Raw genomic sequence first — 14,585 nt, forward strand, 5'->3', positions numbered from 1 at the left:
GCATTGATAACAACTGTAGTCCAAGTCTGTCGAGAGGAAGAAGCACCCCCGAATGCTGGTCGAATTACACAATTGGGAAGACTGGAATAAATGTTTTAAAGACCAATGGAGTTGGACTTCCATGTTGCAGTGCTTCAAATGAAATACGCATATTAATGAACAGGTACAATGTTTTCAGATAATTGCTTCACAATTTGCGGTCAGGACAAAATACAGTCAAACTTGCAACTGGCCTTTTTAAACGCACAAAGAAAATTACATTTAAGTCTTAAAGGTCCCATAATATGAAAATGCACTTAAGTGGGGTTTTCTATCAATAGTACGCATCCCCGGCCTGTCGACAATCCAACCAGGTATGAAAACAGTCCGTTTGCCACTTCTTTAGCTTTCTCCTCCTTTCTAAATTGTGTGCTTCAAACGAGCAGATTAAACTTCCGTGATTTGGTGACCTTCGAGAGAGAAGGTTATATGGCCGAGGCGTGGCCTGGTTCTGCTATTTACATAAAAGTGACACGCCCCTAAAACAGGCTGTTTTGAACAGAGTGTGTTTTTTTTTTCTGATTTAGGGACAGAAAAAATGTCAGTTTTGACAAATGCATGTCACAGACATGTCTGTTGCACTTTTGAGAACTATTTTAGTATGTTGAAAAGTTGAAGAATATAAGACCCTTAGGCTCCGTTTCTACTTCCTGTTGCTTTGGTCTATCCTGGACGTTGCCTTCTGTTCCCCAAGCAATTTCTAGGCCAATTCTATGTGACATTATCTTAAAAGAGGTTTGCTAATAATTCGCTTTAAACTGGAGATGATTACTTAAGAGTATAATTTAGACACGTCAATGTGACATATAGATGATTACCTAAGAGCAAATGTCATTTACACCCCTCCTCAAATGTTGCCATGTCATTTTTACCAACAAAGTGTGTTAAACTTTTGACAGAAAGTAATTTTCCAATGTCACCTTGAGTCTAATTGGACCAGGCTATTTTTCTTATTTCTATCTGACATTTGGCCAAGCGCATGCTAACTCATTGTAAAAACCCAATTTGTGCATTACGGCGACCACATTCAGGCTGACATTTATCCACTGATGTATGAATTCATTATCGAACAACAATTAGTAGTGGTTTGCTGGAGCATAGTAATAAAACAAAATGATTTCCTCCCTCCCCTCCAGTCAGTTGTAGAATTTAAGTTTTCTCTACCATACTTATCTGCACCTGAGCGTCTTTGAACTGCTTTGGCACAGATTTGTTCGATACCTGTAAAGCAATTAATGTTTCCGAGCCAGCGCTCACTATCTGTCAACGTTGTTTTTTTCAAACACTTTTGAAACTTCCTCTGTTAAATCTTTGCCATGTTATTGCATTTGTATATGTACAGGCCAACGTTGATCTTTTATTTTGTTGGGTGAATATCAGCTGGCAAAATTAGTCCCAATACTTGGTAAAAGTAGAGATCCTCAAATTTCAATTACTTTACTTAAATGTCAGGAGTAAAACTAAAAAGTATAAATTTGTTCTATTTTAAATATAACGGTGCTCCCAAAGACATACTTATACGTTTTGTTTAGTTTCTATGCTTGAGCATACAGAAGGCTTTGAGGCAGCCTCTGAACTGAAAAGAATGCTTGAAGCAATGGTACTTACAAAAACGGCCAGCAGGTGACAGCAGAGTATAAGAGATCAACCAGGACCATGTTGCAAAAAGCACTTTCCCCCACTGTTTGAAACAGATTCATGAATAATGATGAAACGTAGCTATATTCCAATGCTAATTGCTGCAAAATGGACACAGATACAAATGCATATTTTTTCCTGATGAGATAAGAGACTCTTATCATTTATATATCAATCAATCATATAAAAAATCTGTCAAAATCCAGTTAAACAGCCGGGAGCGAAGGGGGTTGCTTCAGGGAAAATGGCTGGGAGTTAATGAGTTTAAGACAGATTTTTGAAAACATCCACTTGATTACTTCTCTGCAGATCATGTTTACCGCTAATACGAAGGTACGAAGGCGGGCAGGGAAGGCCTGCATTGGAAGTACTTGACAGATTTGAAATCTCAGCTGATTGCGGCCGAGCTTCCGGAGGAAAGAGAGGGCCCAGAGTAACACGTATCCATATTTAATGTTGCTAAAGGCGGCTGTTGCTCGACTGATGTGTTCCCAGGTTTCCGCCCGTGAGCGAGGAAGCTGCGGTCGGCACACCGGTGGGAGTCATCCTGGCGGCTGCTGTCAATCAAACCATCGTGTACTCCATCGTCGAGGGCAACGAGGGAGGTGAGCGCGGGATGTGGCGGCGTCGCTCGGCTGCCTTTCGCTAATTTGCATGACCGCTAACTAAGTATAGCTTGCGAGTTTCTAGCATGTCGCTAAGAACAGGTGTGACTTACCTTAGACGGCAGTATTTGTGAGTTTTTCTGTGAAGCTTTATATGGCTATATAAAAACATTAATCCCTTCTTACATAGTCTCTTAATGCTTCCAGGTGTTTTTGAATTAAACAACAAAACGGGATTAATATCCACAGCCAAACGACTAGACTACGAGGCCAACTCCAGCTACGTTCTCAAGGTCGAAGCAGACTCCATGAAGGTGGTCTCCTCCAACCTCCGAGCTCCCTCAAAGAGTAAGCGAGTTCATTTAGACCAACTTTTCCTCCTTTGAGGCAGGCTGGGTCACAACGGCCGTGACAATTAACTCTAAGCCTGGCGTTTCACTGTCTAATGAGGACATGCGAGCGGACACGTGGTGGGAAAGCATTCGCATACATCTCCATGTCGGGCGTTCTGTGTCCTTGCAGTCATTTTCGCACTTTGGCAGCCTTGGTGGCAATTAACCCTGACATGTTAGCATATAGCCTCGTTTCAACAAGGCGCTTGCGCGTCAGTTCAGTACAATGGGAAGGACGTCAGAATTGGAAAGGAGAGGCGGGAGTTGTGAGTTAGAAGTAAGTCTCAAGTCCTCAATTACTTTTATTTTCTACTCATTGAACGACATAAATGGCATAGCTTATAATTAATGTTCGGCCAGCTAGCAGCTAGCTTAACTGTGACGTTAGCTTACCTGTCTTTGTGGGATGAAGTTAGACGTCGCAGTTGTTGTCTCTTACCTTGAGTTCAAATCTTGCATGTTGCTTTTCTTTTTTCCCCTGATTGTATCAAACATGATCCTTGAATCCAAATGTGGTCATCTTGAGCGCTTAATGGTCCTTTCTTTGCGACAAGGGCTTCTAAATGGGAAGAACACAAAACTAACATTTGTTGTTTTGTAACAGACGTATAAATAACAATGAATCTATTAGTCATATGGGGTTTCTACATCACACATTTACGCTCATTACAGATGTAAAGTATCCCACACAGTTAACTCATTCAAACCCAAAAACTTGTCAATACGTTTTTATACTTTGTCCTTCACTCCCAAAAACGTATGTATATGTTTTTTTAATGGTTTGATTTGTTTTTATTCACAAGCCAACAGAAGGCTTTGATGCAGCTTCTGATATGAAGAGGTGGCTTAAAGCATTAATAGTTATTACAAAAAACGGCCAGCAGGTGGCAGCAGAGTATAATCAACCAGGGCCATGTTGCAACAAGCAACGTTTTGCCAGTGATGTCAACAGCAATGTGAATAATGATGAAACTTAGCTCTATTCTAATGCCAATTGCTGCAAAACGTTAAGAGATACAAAAATGCTGAAAGAAGAGACTCGAATCTTTCTTTTGGTAGGTTCCATGTTTTTATAGCAATAGAACACAATATTCCGTGGGCCTTGCAAAATCAGTCAAAACACAGTAAAACAGCTGGGAGCGAAGAGGGTTGCTTCAGTGAAAATGGCTGGGAATCAATGACTTCAGTTAGGGTTCACTCTATGCCAGATGCACCCTGCAGTTGTTTTCATAACATCAATGTTGCCGCTACGATGTCAAAGGTTCGACACTGGGGGGGTTTTCGGCGAACCAAAATTACGACTTAAATTGCAGTGTTTTGCATGTTTATGATCCTCCATCTAAGGATTCCTTCTGGTCTTTCCCCACGAGTGCCGCTCGACTCTTCCCAATTTGTGTGCATCTTAATTGATGCTCCTTGGTATTCTTCTTTAATTATAGTGTTTTACCACATGCTGTGCTCGCTTCATTTACACAATTTAAATCTTAAGTATTCCGCCAGGAATAAAGCTCTGCATCATTGTGTTCATTAGCGACTCTTCAATTCTCGTCAGGCCGCACTTTTAATCAGGCAACAGATCAATAGCATTCTAACTACACGGTGCTGCCACCATTTTCTGACTTAAGTGAAGGTTGGAATCGTAAATAAGCATTCTGGTCTTGCCGATCAACAGATTGGGGGGGGGGAAGACACCTCCTGTTTTTGTTTGGGTTAAAGCCACAATCTTTGGATTGTAATGTGTGACACGATTGACTCTAATTTCTTTATTTTCTGTGTGTCAGCTTCACGTGCGTGTACTTCAAAATGTGTTCTGACTAATGCGGTGAGTGTGCCTGAATGACTGGGCCTCATTGGCTTATTGTTTTGGAAATGCTGCACATGTGACCATTGCTTGGGAAGGCTATGAGCTCATCTTTAGTGTCTCTAGACGTGGAACACATGGTGTCTTATCACAAGATGTCACTACATGAACAATACTCAGTTGTGCGCAGATCCTCATCTATGCTATGCTAATTAACAGATGTCTTTGCATACTTTCGCGCAAGCTTGATTTCCTCTAACTTATGCTTGCAGACTGAGTAAGTAACAAGGACAAAGAGATAGTAGAATGGCATCTGAATGATCCAAACTAGCTTGTGGTGGTAACCAAAGTAGTTCATTGAAATTTTACATTGAAATCAGACCAAGTCATACTTTTGATTTTCAACCCGCATGTAGTGACCATCTGCTATAAACATCAAGTTTATGAAGTTCATGTCGCATCAGAATATCGTCGTTATGTTAAAACAGAGATTAAGGCAGCAAAAAATGTATCTTCCATTACAGTAGTGTTGTTGCAATTGTGCCTAATTGTAACTAATTCAAACCCAAAAACGTATAAATGCGTTATTTAATACTTTGTCCTGCACTCCCAAAAAACTATTTATACGTTTTATATTTTTGTTTTTTTTATGCTAGAACATACAAAAGGCTTTGATGCAGCTTCTGAAATGAAGAGGTCGCTTAAGAAAATGGTAATTACAAAAAACGGCCAGCAGGTGGCAGCAGAGTATAAGAGATCAGCCAGGGCCATGTTGCAACAAGCTCTTTTTGCCAGTGTTTTCAACAGGTTTGTGAATAATGATGAAGCTTAGGTCAAATCTGATGCTAATTGCTGCAAAACGGAAACAGATACAAACGCAGTACTTTTTTTCCTGATGAAATTAGAGACTCTAGTCTTTCTTTTGGTAGGTTCCACGTTTTTATAGCAATAGAACTTAATATTCTGTGGACCTTGCAAAATCAGTCAAAATCCAGTAAAATAGTAGGGAGCGAAGAGGGTTGCTTCATTGAAAATGGCTTCGAGTGAATGAATTAAGCTTCATTGTTAGTAAACAAACGGGCAAAACAACAGCTTTTATTTGTGTTTAATTGGAAACAATATTTATGTCAGATAAAACAAGGCACACTTAGGTAGCTAACACAACAAGCTTTCATTTGTGGCTCAGAGTGTGACCCAATGCAATAGTTAATGTTCATTACGGAAGGAGATCTGTAAATGTCAACTTGCATAATTCAGTCGTTCAAAGCAAAACGTCTGTTCTGTGAGGACTTTGAGCTGCTGTGAGCAGAAGAAGAGAGGAAAAGGGAAGGGTTGCAGTGGCATTTTCAGTTTAGACCAAATGTAAACATCTCTGCGTTGTCACCTGCAGGCACAAAAGGTAATAGCTGCCGAGTTCTATTTTGCCGACGGCCTTTTAATGTGATGTTCCTTGCCAGCAGGCATTTAAAGTTTTTAAATGCGTCGCAGCCATTTTTTTTTTCCTCCCGCTGTGGGATGTCAAGTCGCGCCGCAGGTCTCAATGGAAAGCTTATCTTTTATGGTGACAAGTGACTGCGACGTCAAAGTCGGACCTGACTGGCTTTGAAATGTCTTAATCTGCCACGTTGCACTGGCTTGATACTATTCTTTGTACATCTGTTTGGATGCCTGTCTTTCTTACTCAAAACTGATTCTTTAATTCATCGCGTGTGCGTTTCAGGTAACACGGCCGTGGCGGTGATTGACGTCCAGGATGAGAACGACCACTCGCCAGTTTTCACCACCTCTCTATACATCGGAGGAGTAGCAGAGGATGCCAAAACATTCACATCTATCTTGCAAGTGCAGGTACTGTGGCGGCATCAGCAGACGTAGATGCATCAGCACAAAAACACATTTTTCCACTAGCTGTCGACTGAAGATGACATCACCCGTGCTGAGGAAGTAGCTAACAACCAATCATGGCTCAGTTTGCTGACCAAAGCCAGAAAACAGGTGAGCCATGATTGGTCGCTTCCTACATCCTCAGTACAGGTGATGTTATCTTCAGTCGACAGCAAGTGGGAAAAAATATTTTTAAAGGTATTTTATTATACATAAAAAATAATGAAGTTATCAAACTCATTCTGGATAAAATATGAACTTTTTACTCCTGAAAATGGCTCAATGAGTCAAGTATCCCTTGAACACACAATATAACAATGCTTTGATGCATATATTTTTCATCGCTTGCGAAAAACGCCTTTATGCAGTTACTGAGTCACAGTAGTTGTGAAAGTCTTCTTTTTTTGTGTCTGCGTGACTGTATTATACTGCCCCCAGTGGCCAAATCAAACACACCAGAAGGAGCCGCAGTAAGTCATGATGCACAACCTTTTTATTCTACAATATAATAGAGTGCTATTTTCATCATTGAACACATTACAAACAAAAATCTTTTTGTTTTTTGATAGAGCGGATTAATAAAAGTTCCATTCATTTAAATGGGGCAAGATGTTTCGGGAGGATTGTTTAGTGTTCTTTTTCAAGTTGGACCAAATGTACTTTATTTGTCAGAAAGTGAATTGTCTGTTTAAATAGCATCTGAATCCAATTAAGATCAATTTTATCAGGGAAAAAATCCCACTTAACATTTGTATCTCTACCAAATTTTGTCAGATGAGATTTTTCTCCTGTGGTGCAAATTTACATGATCTACCATCCAGTTCTGAATCATCCTTTTAGTTATTAATATCCGAGCTCTTCTCTCGTGGGGTTTCACCAACTGGATCATCGCAGAACTCTCTTTTCATTCCAGTGTTATCACATCCTCTTCTGTCAAATAATATAGCTTGCTCACACTCGGGTCTCCAAACCACTAGGGCATCCAGCTAAATTAATTGAAAGTACATAAAATACACCTAACATTTATTTAGCCGATAATATTCAGTAACATGATTCCCTCTAAGGTTATCTCTCCGTGCTATCGACTTCTGCTTATGAATTAATTGGCACATCTTCTCAGCTGTCTTGGAGAGGTCCCACATCACAGTAAATAACAGTTACTGTGGTGCTATTAAAATAACTTCTAAGATGCAAAATGGGTTGTCGCACCGCTTTCCTTCAGCCCACGTTTTGGGACATAATGAGTCCAGATGCCGCATGAGATTTGTGCGTAATAACGGTGGTCTATGGAAGGCAAACTATTTGCCTCAATATTGGATTGCAGTTTTGAGCTCATTCTTAGATTGCAGGCTGGAGTAGAAGGAATTGTAAATGACACATGATATTTTTGCACATGGATATTGAAAGCTGAGACTAACCCCGACCCGACCCGTTTTATGGTAACGTCTCCCTGCCATGATTGTGACCGAGTCAATACAGTAGCGGGCTGGAATAGGTTCGGAAGTTGATCTAAATAACTGGCGTCCTCCTAAATTTAATTAAGAGGATAGTCATGAGTCATAAGGGGACGAATAGATGGAGCCAGCAGGTCCACGGTGTGCATGATTGATGACTGCAGGCTGTAGGCCAGCACATTGAATAGAAGGCTAAGTGGTACAAAAGATGAAGGGAAGGTTGATCTCGGTAGTCTCACTGTAAATATTACTGGCCTTTGCAAATCCACCTTTTTGTTGTTGTTGTAAGCAAGTCAAAAGCTGCATATGGTGCGCCAAGCACCTGACATTTAGTAGCATTTGACTCTTCTTTGGCACGTTAAAAGCCTTATAAATCCCAGCTGGCTGATGTTACAATCACAAATAGAAAGCACTCCGCATCAGATTTAAAAAGCTTTAGGAAAGAAAATCATCTGTATTACAGTTAACCGTTGGGGGAGTGATTAACTCGATTGTATAACTTGGCCTTGACCTTTATTTTGTCTATTTTGTATTTGATTGTTTTTATTGTGTTTTTATTTTTATTGTGATCAATTTGATCTGTGAAGCACTTTGTGACCTTTTTGTCTGTAAAATGTGCTATATAAATACAATTTGCTTTACTTACCTACAGAAAACAAACCTAATGTGAACTGTAGTGGCCCACGAAGAGAACCCTGTGGCCCCCCACATCTAATTCCATGCATGGTGACCCAATAAGACCTCAAACATTACAGTGCCCTTTGAACAAAGCCATTTTGAACAAAGGTCATAAAAGACAAGCGTATGGCGGGATGGCATTTTGACAAAATCACTGCTTTCTTAAAGGTCAAAGATCGAGAAATAAGGCAGTCTGAATCAAGGGAGAAACCGTCAAGAATTGCCGCAAATGCCTGACTAATCTACAAAGCTTGATTGTATCTGAGCACTGCACTCTATTAACTCATTCAAACCCCCAAAAACTATGAATACGTTTTTTTAATACTTTCTCCTGCACTCCCAAAAATGTATTTATATGTTTTTATGTTTTTTGTATGCTCGAGCATACAGAAGGCTTTGATACAGCTTCTGACATGAAGAGATCACTAAAAGCAATAGTAGTTATTACAAAATATGGCCAGCAGGTGGCAGCAGAGTATAAGAGATCAGCCAGGGTCATGTTGCAACAAGCTCTTTTTGCCAGTGTTTTCAACAGGTTTGTGAATAATGATGAAACTTAGCTAAATTCTAATGCCAATTAATGCAAAACAGAAACAGATACAAATGTACTTTTTTTCCCTGATGAAAGAGACTAATCTTTCTTTTGGTAGGTTTAATTTTTTTATAGTAATAGAACAGAATATTTTGTGGACCTTGCAAAAATCTGTCAAAATCCAGTAAAACAGCCGGGAGCGAAGGGGGTTGCTTTAGTGAAAATGACTGGGAGTGAACCCCTAGACAGTATTGTGACCCGTTTTGGGCTTTTTGATGATTCTGACCAGGTCATTTCAAAATAAAACACTGCCCACGAGTTAAGTAAATTCCTACGGAAAGTTTTAATAAAGACAGGATCAAATTATTGCATCGCCACCTCTGCCTTTAAAAATGTCTTTTATTTTTAAATTTCACTTCTTCTACTGTGCGCAGACAAACACTTTGAAGCTTTGGATATTGTATTTTGAATTTTTACAACTGCTTCTATTTCTCTGAGGCCATTTCAGTTTTTTTCACAATGCGTCATGAAAGATTAATACATGCAGTAACGTGGGATAAAACGGTCAATAGAGTTAAGGCCATCTTTGTGAGCCTGGCTCGTGCACCGAAAAGAAATCTTGGCTCTTAGTTTTTTCATTTTGTCTATAAAACATGACTCGGGCAGTTCGAGCTGCACAGCGGGGCTCTCCCAATTCTTGCCAGATTAAAAGGATTCTTTTCAGAAAATTCTCTCTTGCTGTTACCCCCTACTACGCACTAGCATGCAATACATCCGTCTCTACATGTTGACAATGTGGGGCCTTCAGCTCTGACCGCACTCCAGAATCGTTTGATCCAGCTGCAATAACAATTTATGTCATTAATTAAATCCCAAAAGGATGACGATCATCACATTGATGCTGGTCGTGATTATGTTAATATTGCTTATTGAAGTGCGATTATGCTGAGGACAGCATCTACTTGATTATAATCTTGCAGGCCCTGGACAAAGACACCGGCAACTACAGCTCCATGACGTACCGCCTCATCAACGCCCCCTTGGCCGGGAAAGACGCCAAAGAGAGCAAAGACGGCTTTGTCATCGAGCCGCTCAGCGGTGTGGTCAAAACGGCCATCATGTACCGCAACATGCGGCGGTCCTACTTCAGGTTCGAGGTGGTTGCGACGGACGACTATGGGCGAGGGCACAGCAGCAAGGCAGAGATAGTGGTGAGTATTGGCGACACTGTTAAAAGTATATGTATCTATTTTACATGCACGATTATAGCTGCACGACGTGGACGCAAGTATTTTTTTCTTATAAACTTCTGACCCAGAGTTAATTGATCGGGTGTCTCAATACTTCTTTGCCATTCGTTAGGTGTTTTTTTTTTTAACAGGTTGACATGATTCCAATACAGCAATGAATTTCATTTCCATTTTGTCATGTGAAGGTGTCAGTGGTGAACCAGCTGGACATGCAGGTGGTCGTATCGAACGTGCCTCCGACTTATGTGGACAAAAACAAAGACAAACTGCTCAGGTAACGAGTATTGTTCAGCTCGAAGACCGTTTCTGATGGTTATTTATGGCTACATATATATTTGATCAAAGCCTGACAGGAGCTTGATAATGATATTTTTGAGAGCAGTGCACACAGATCATAGAAACACACCTTCTCCGCTGTGAGCAGGTGTTTCGCAGGGACAGGAATCAATGTTGCACAGCAGGCGGTGTGCCCCCTTGCTGTCAGGATTCAAAAAATAATAAAAAATTTTTAAAAGGTCTATGTGCGTGGGACTTAATTCTTCTAAACATGGAGCCTGTGTTTAACCAAATAGGTATTTTTCTCCTTGCCAGTATTTTGGAGCGCTACGTTCAGGATCAGATTCCGGGAGCTAAGGTGTTTGTGGAAACTATCGGTCCCCACCGTCACGGCGATGGACTGGAACAAGAGGACTACACCAAATCGGACCTAATGATATACGCTATCGACCCGCTGACAAATAGAGCCGTGGCCAGGCAGGAGCTCCACAAGTAAGAACAATGCCAGCTGATGAGTTGACGTCAGCATCGCTTCTAATTGAGCATTTACGTGCGTTTGTCAAGGTTTCTTGACGGGAAACTCCTTGACATCAACAAAGAGTTTCAGCCCTTCATGCCTCCAGGCGGGCGTATCCTGGAGATCCGAACCCCGGAAGCGGTGACCAGTGTGAAGAAGGCTGTGCAGACTGTCGGCTATACAGAGGGGGCACTGTTGGCCCTGGCCGTCATTATCATCATCTGCTGTGTGCCCGCCATACTCGTCGTTATCATCACTTACAGGCAGTACGTGCATTTTATTTCACATTCGCCAATAAAATTAATGAATGGATTGGTATACTTGTACGAACGTCTAATGTTAAAGGGGGCATAGGTCTATGGAGGACCAAAACTGCTAAAATTCAAAATAAATAAATGACTAAATAAATAAATTTATATAAGTGAAAAAATGGGTACAAAAATATTATTCAAAAATGTAATAAAAAAAATATATAAATGGAAATAAAATAACTTATGAAATATTATTCAAACAAGGGGGCGGTCCTAAGCGTGTCTTGGTTTGGAGTGAGCGGCTCGGCGAACAAGGAAGTCTCGCCAGCTTGCATGGAGAACGTCTGCAGCATGAAATAAATAAATGTGAGAGCAGAGCGTTTTTATTTATTGATTAATATTCAATTCTATTTATATTTTTATTTTTGTATTAATTTCAACATTTATTTTTATATTAATTTTTTGAATCTCCTTTTTAATTTTTGTATTTATTTTTACTTGTATTTATTTATGGATATATATGTTTTTGTTATTTTTATTTCCTTTTATGTTTATTTTTTATTTGATTTTTGAATTATATTGTTATGACCATTTTTATTTTCACTTCATTTATTTAGTCATTTAATTTATTTTGAATTTTGGCAGTTTTGGTCCTCCATATAGGTCAATTGAATTGCCAAAAGAGAGCAAAGTTAATTTTAATGGTAGAGGCCCACATTAAGAACCCTGTGGAACCCCACATTTAATTATCTGTGTCTTCATGTTTTATGTATAGTGAATCCCCATTTATCGCAGGGAATACATTCGGCCAGCTTCAAAGAGTCACTAATCTGTCTCTATATCGCTCTCTCGTTCTCTCCATCTTTCTCCATCGAACCCGTCATCGGCAGATTTAAAGAGTGAGTACAGTTTTCATATGGTCATGCCAAAAACACTTGTCAGCTGGGAATTCTGTCCATTTCTGTCCACTTGAAATTGTATTTGTGCACTAGTAAGCCCATGCCAAGGCAGCAGGTGGCGATGTAACCTTGAACCACAAGGTCATTATAGCTACTCAGAAGCTGGAAGGTCATTTGTTACATGACAAATTTGGGGAAAGAATGACAATTAACTACAAAACTATTAACAAACTATAGTGCTAAATGAGAAAAGCAAAAACAAAAAAGTCATAGTGCTAAACAATGAAGATAATTAGTGGTCGTTGGCATGCAGTCTTTGTCAAGGACACGAGTAGTGAGGGATTTAGTGGCACTTTTTAAGCCCTCCTAGGGTGCTGCTTCAGATCTTTAAATCTGTGCTTCCTCTGCAGACGACAGGAAGAGTGTGCCAAGACCGCCCGAATTCAGATGGCGATACCAAGCGGCAAACCTGGAGGGGGAACCGCCAACAACTTGTACGAAGAGCTGGGCGACAACGCCATGTAAGTGTTGTAGTTTTTGCTGATTTCTTTTTTTGTACAGTTCCTCAATTCTCTTGTTTGTCTCCCGTTTACTACTAAATGGTGGCACACTATTTTGTTCGACGCTGATAATTTGAAATAAGAATAAAAACAAATCATTTCAGCTCATCCTAGTTTTTGCTGAAGATTAATGAAAGTCAAGTCCTCTTGAATCCTGCTTTTTAGGCCTACAGAAAGCTGCACCAAGTACTACCTCAAGTACTGCCAACATGGCCAACATTAAAACACAAAATACCCTCATAAGGAAAACACAAATTTTTGGGCTTTTTGCTTTTTATTAATATTGTTATCAAATACAAAGCATGTGGGGGGGGGGGGGGGTGCAATTACCCAACTTATCCCTTCACTGGCGCATCAACTAAACATAGAAAGAAAAGAAAATGACTTTAGAGTCATAAAAGCCATAATACACCAGATGGCGCTCGAGAGCTAATTATAATTTTTGGTTGAGCTGACTTATGTGCTTCCTTTCCATTCTTATAGCAAAACACGCACACACAGATAGTTAGTTAGTGCTTTTATTGTCCATAGAGGGCATGAAAACAAAAAAATAAAACAATATATGTATGGATAGGTCTGATGCTACTGAACATTTTGAGTGGTCGCAAGTAAATAAATATTCAGAAATGACTTGGATATCACACTTCCAATAGTGAGCCAAATTTTGGCTCATTTTACTTATATGTCGTAAAAAAAAAAAATTACCTTACAGGGGTTTTAAAATGCAAAAATACAATTATTGATCATCCTTGACATGTTTCTACAGGTTAAATAAAATCCACCTGTTATGAATTCAGTCGATTGGACACGATTTGGAAAGGCACACACCTGTCCAGAAGGTCCTACAGTTGATAGTGTTATCAGAGTGCAAACCAAGCATGAAGTTCAAGTTATAAAATTCCTAATTTCTTTTCGAAGGCTGTAACACAAAAGAATGCGGAGCAAGTGAAGCACTGTGAATACTTTTCCAGATGAACTGCAGCTTGCTTCAGGTCCTCCAAAGTCATTACACCTTTGTGCATCTATGTTTTTCATGTGACATTCCAATCCAGTTTTCAACCTTTAATGATATGCTCACAATTTGTTGTCGCTCCCTCTATATCCCCGAAGCGCGCCGTGTTTAATGTAATCTTGTCACTTTCCTCCGTTTCAACGGGTTAGACGAGATTCAAACAGCGCTTGCATGGAGCCATGCCTTATTAATTTCCATCCGCAGGTTTTTAACAAGCCAGCGCACTCTTTGACGCACTCAAGGCGCTGCGCGAGATAGTTTAAATTTAAATTTCCTTTCCCGGGCACAAAAGACCAAGTTTGCGAGGAAGGCCTTATCAGCATTCCGCGCATCGCCGCTCTCGCCGTCTGTTTTCGATACGCTTTCGCACTGCCATTAACATGCGTGCGTGAGATGGGGGGGGGGGGCGCACTCAAATCAGAGGACGCCGTGGCATTGCACGCAGGCAGCCTCAACGTGCAAAAAAATCAACACCGAGGTGAGATAATTGAAATAAATGCAGCTAATAATTTAGAAGGCGACCACCGCGGGCGATCATTCGTTCCACTGATAACATGCAGAGTGTTTTTGTTTGTAAAATGAGCATGTTGGTATTTTTGTGTTACATCAATGAGTTCTGCAGGGCTGGCGTCTCGCAGAGTACAAACAGTTCCTTCGTTATTATCTGCAATCTCAGCATTGTATTGAAAATGTTTTTACTCTAAATTTGCATTCTTTGCATGATTTCTCTCCCTGGTCCAAGAACAAACACTGAGTGCTGTAAAGGTGCATTACTTTGTCTTATCAAACATTTTCAG

The 14,585-nt window shown here is 40.2% G+C and overlaps 2 protein-coding genes across 2 annotated transcripts in view; one reads left to right on the forward strand and one right to left on the reverse strand.

Annotated features, from left to right (window-relative positions):
- LOC147156513 (glycylpeptide N-tetradecanoyltransferase 1-like) overlaps nt 1-14,585 on the reverse strand; it is a 156,460-nt gene that overhangs the window by 135,000 nt on the left and 6,875 nt on the right. The window contains exon 4 of the mRNA XM_086065198.1: nt 3,114-3,233. The gene's annotated coding sequence lies outside the window, so the exon portion shown is untranslated. The remainder of the gene's footprint in view (nt 1-3,113; nt 3,234-14,585) is intronic.
- LOC147156514 (protocadherin-15-like) overlaps nt 1-14,585 on the forward strand; it is an 81,245-nt gene that overhangs the window by 63,243 nt on the left and 3,417 nt on the right. The window contains exons 26-33 of the mRNA XM_086065201.1: nt 2,173-2,282; nt 2,490-2,630; nt 6,196-6,323; nt 10,004-10,234; nt 10,459-10,547; nt 10,865-11,041; nt 11,114-11,332; nt 12,627-12,737. Coding sequence (XP_085921327.1) covers nt 2,173-2,282; nt 2,490-2,630; nt 6,196-6,323; nt 10,004-10,234; nt 10,459-10,547; nt 10,865-11,041; nt 11,114-11,332; nt 12,627-12,737 — 1,206 coding nt within the window. The remainder of the gene's footprint in view (nt 1-2,172; nt 2,283-2,489; nt 2,631-6,195; nt 6,324-10,003; nt 10,235-10,458; nt 10,548-10,864; nt 11,042-11,113; nt 11,333-12,626; nt 12,738-14,585) is intronic.

Source organism: Leptonotus elevatus, chromosome 20, assembly GCF_054856555.1.
Source record: "Leptonotus elevatus isolate MCC_2025b chromosome 20, RoL_Lele_1.0, whole genome shotgun sequence".
NCBI lineage: Eukaryota > Metazoa > Chordata > Actinopteri > Syngnathiformes > Syngnathidae > Leptonotus > Leptonotus elevatus.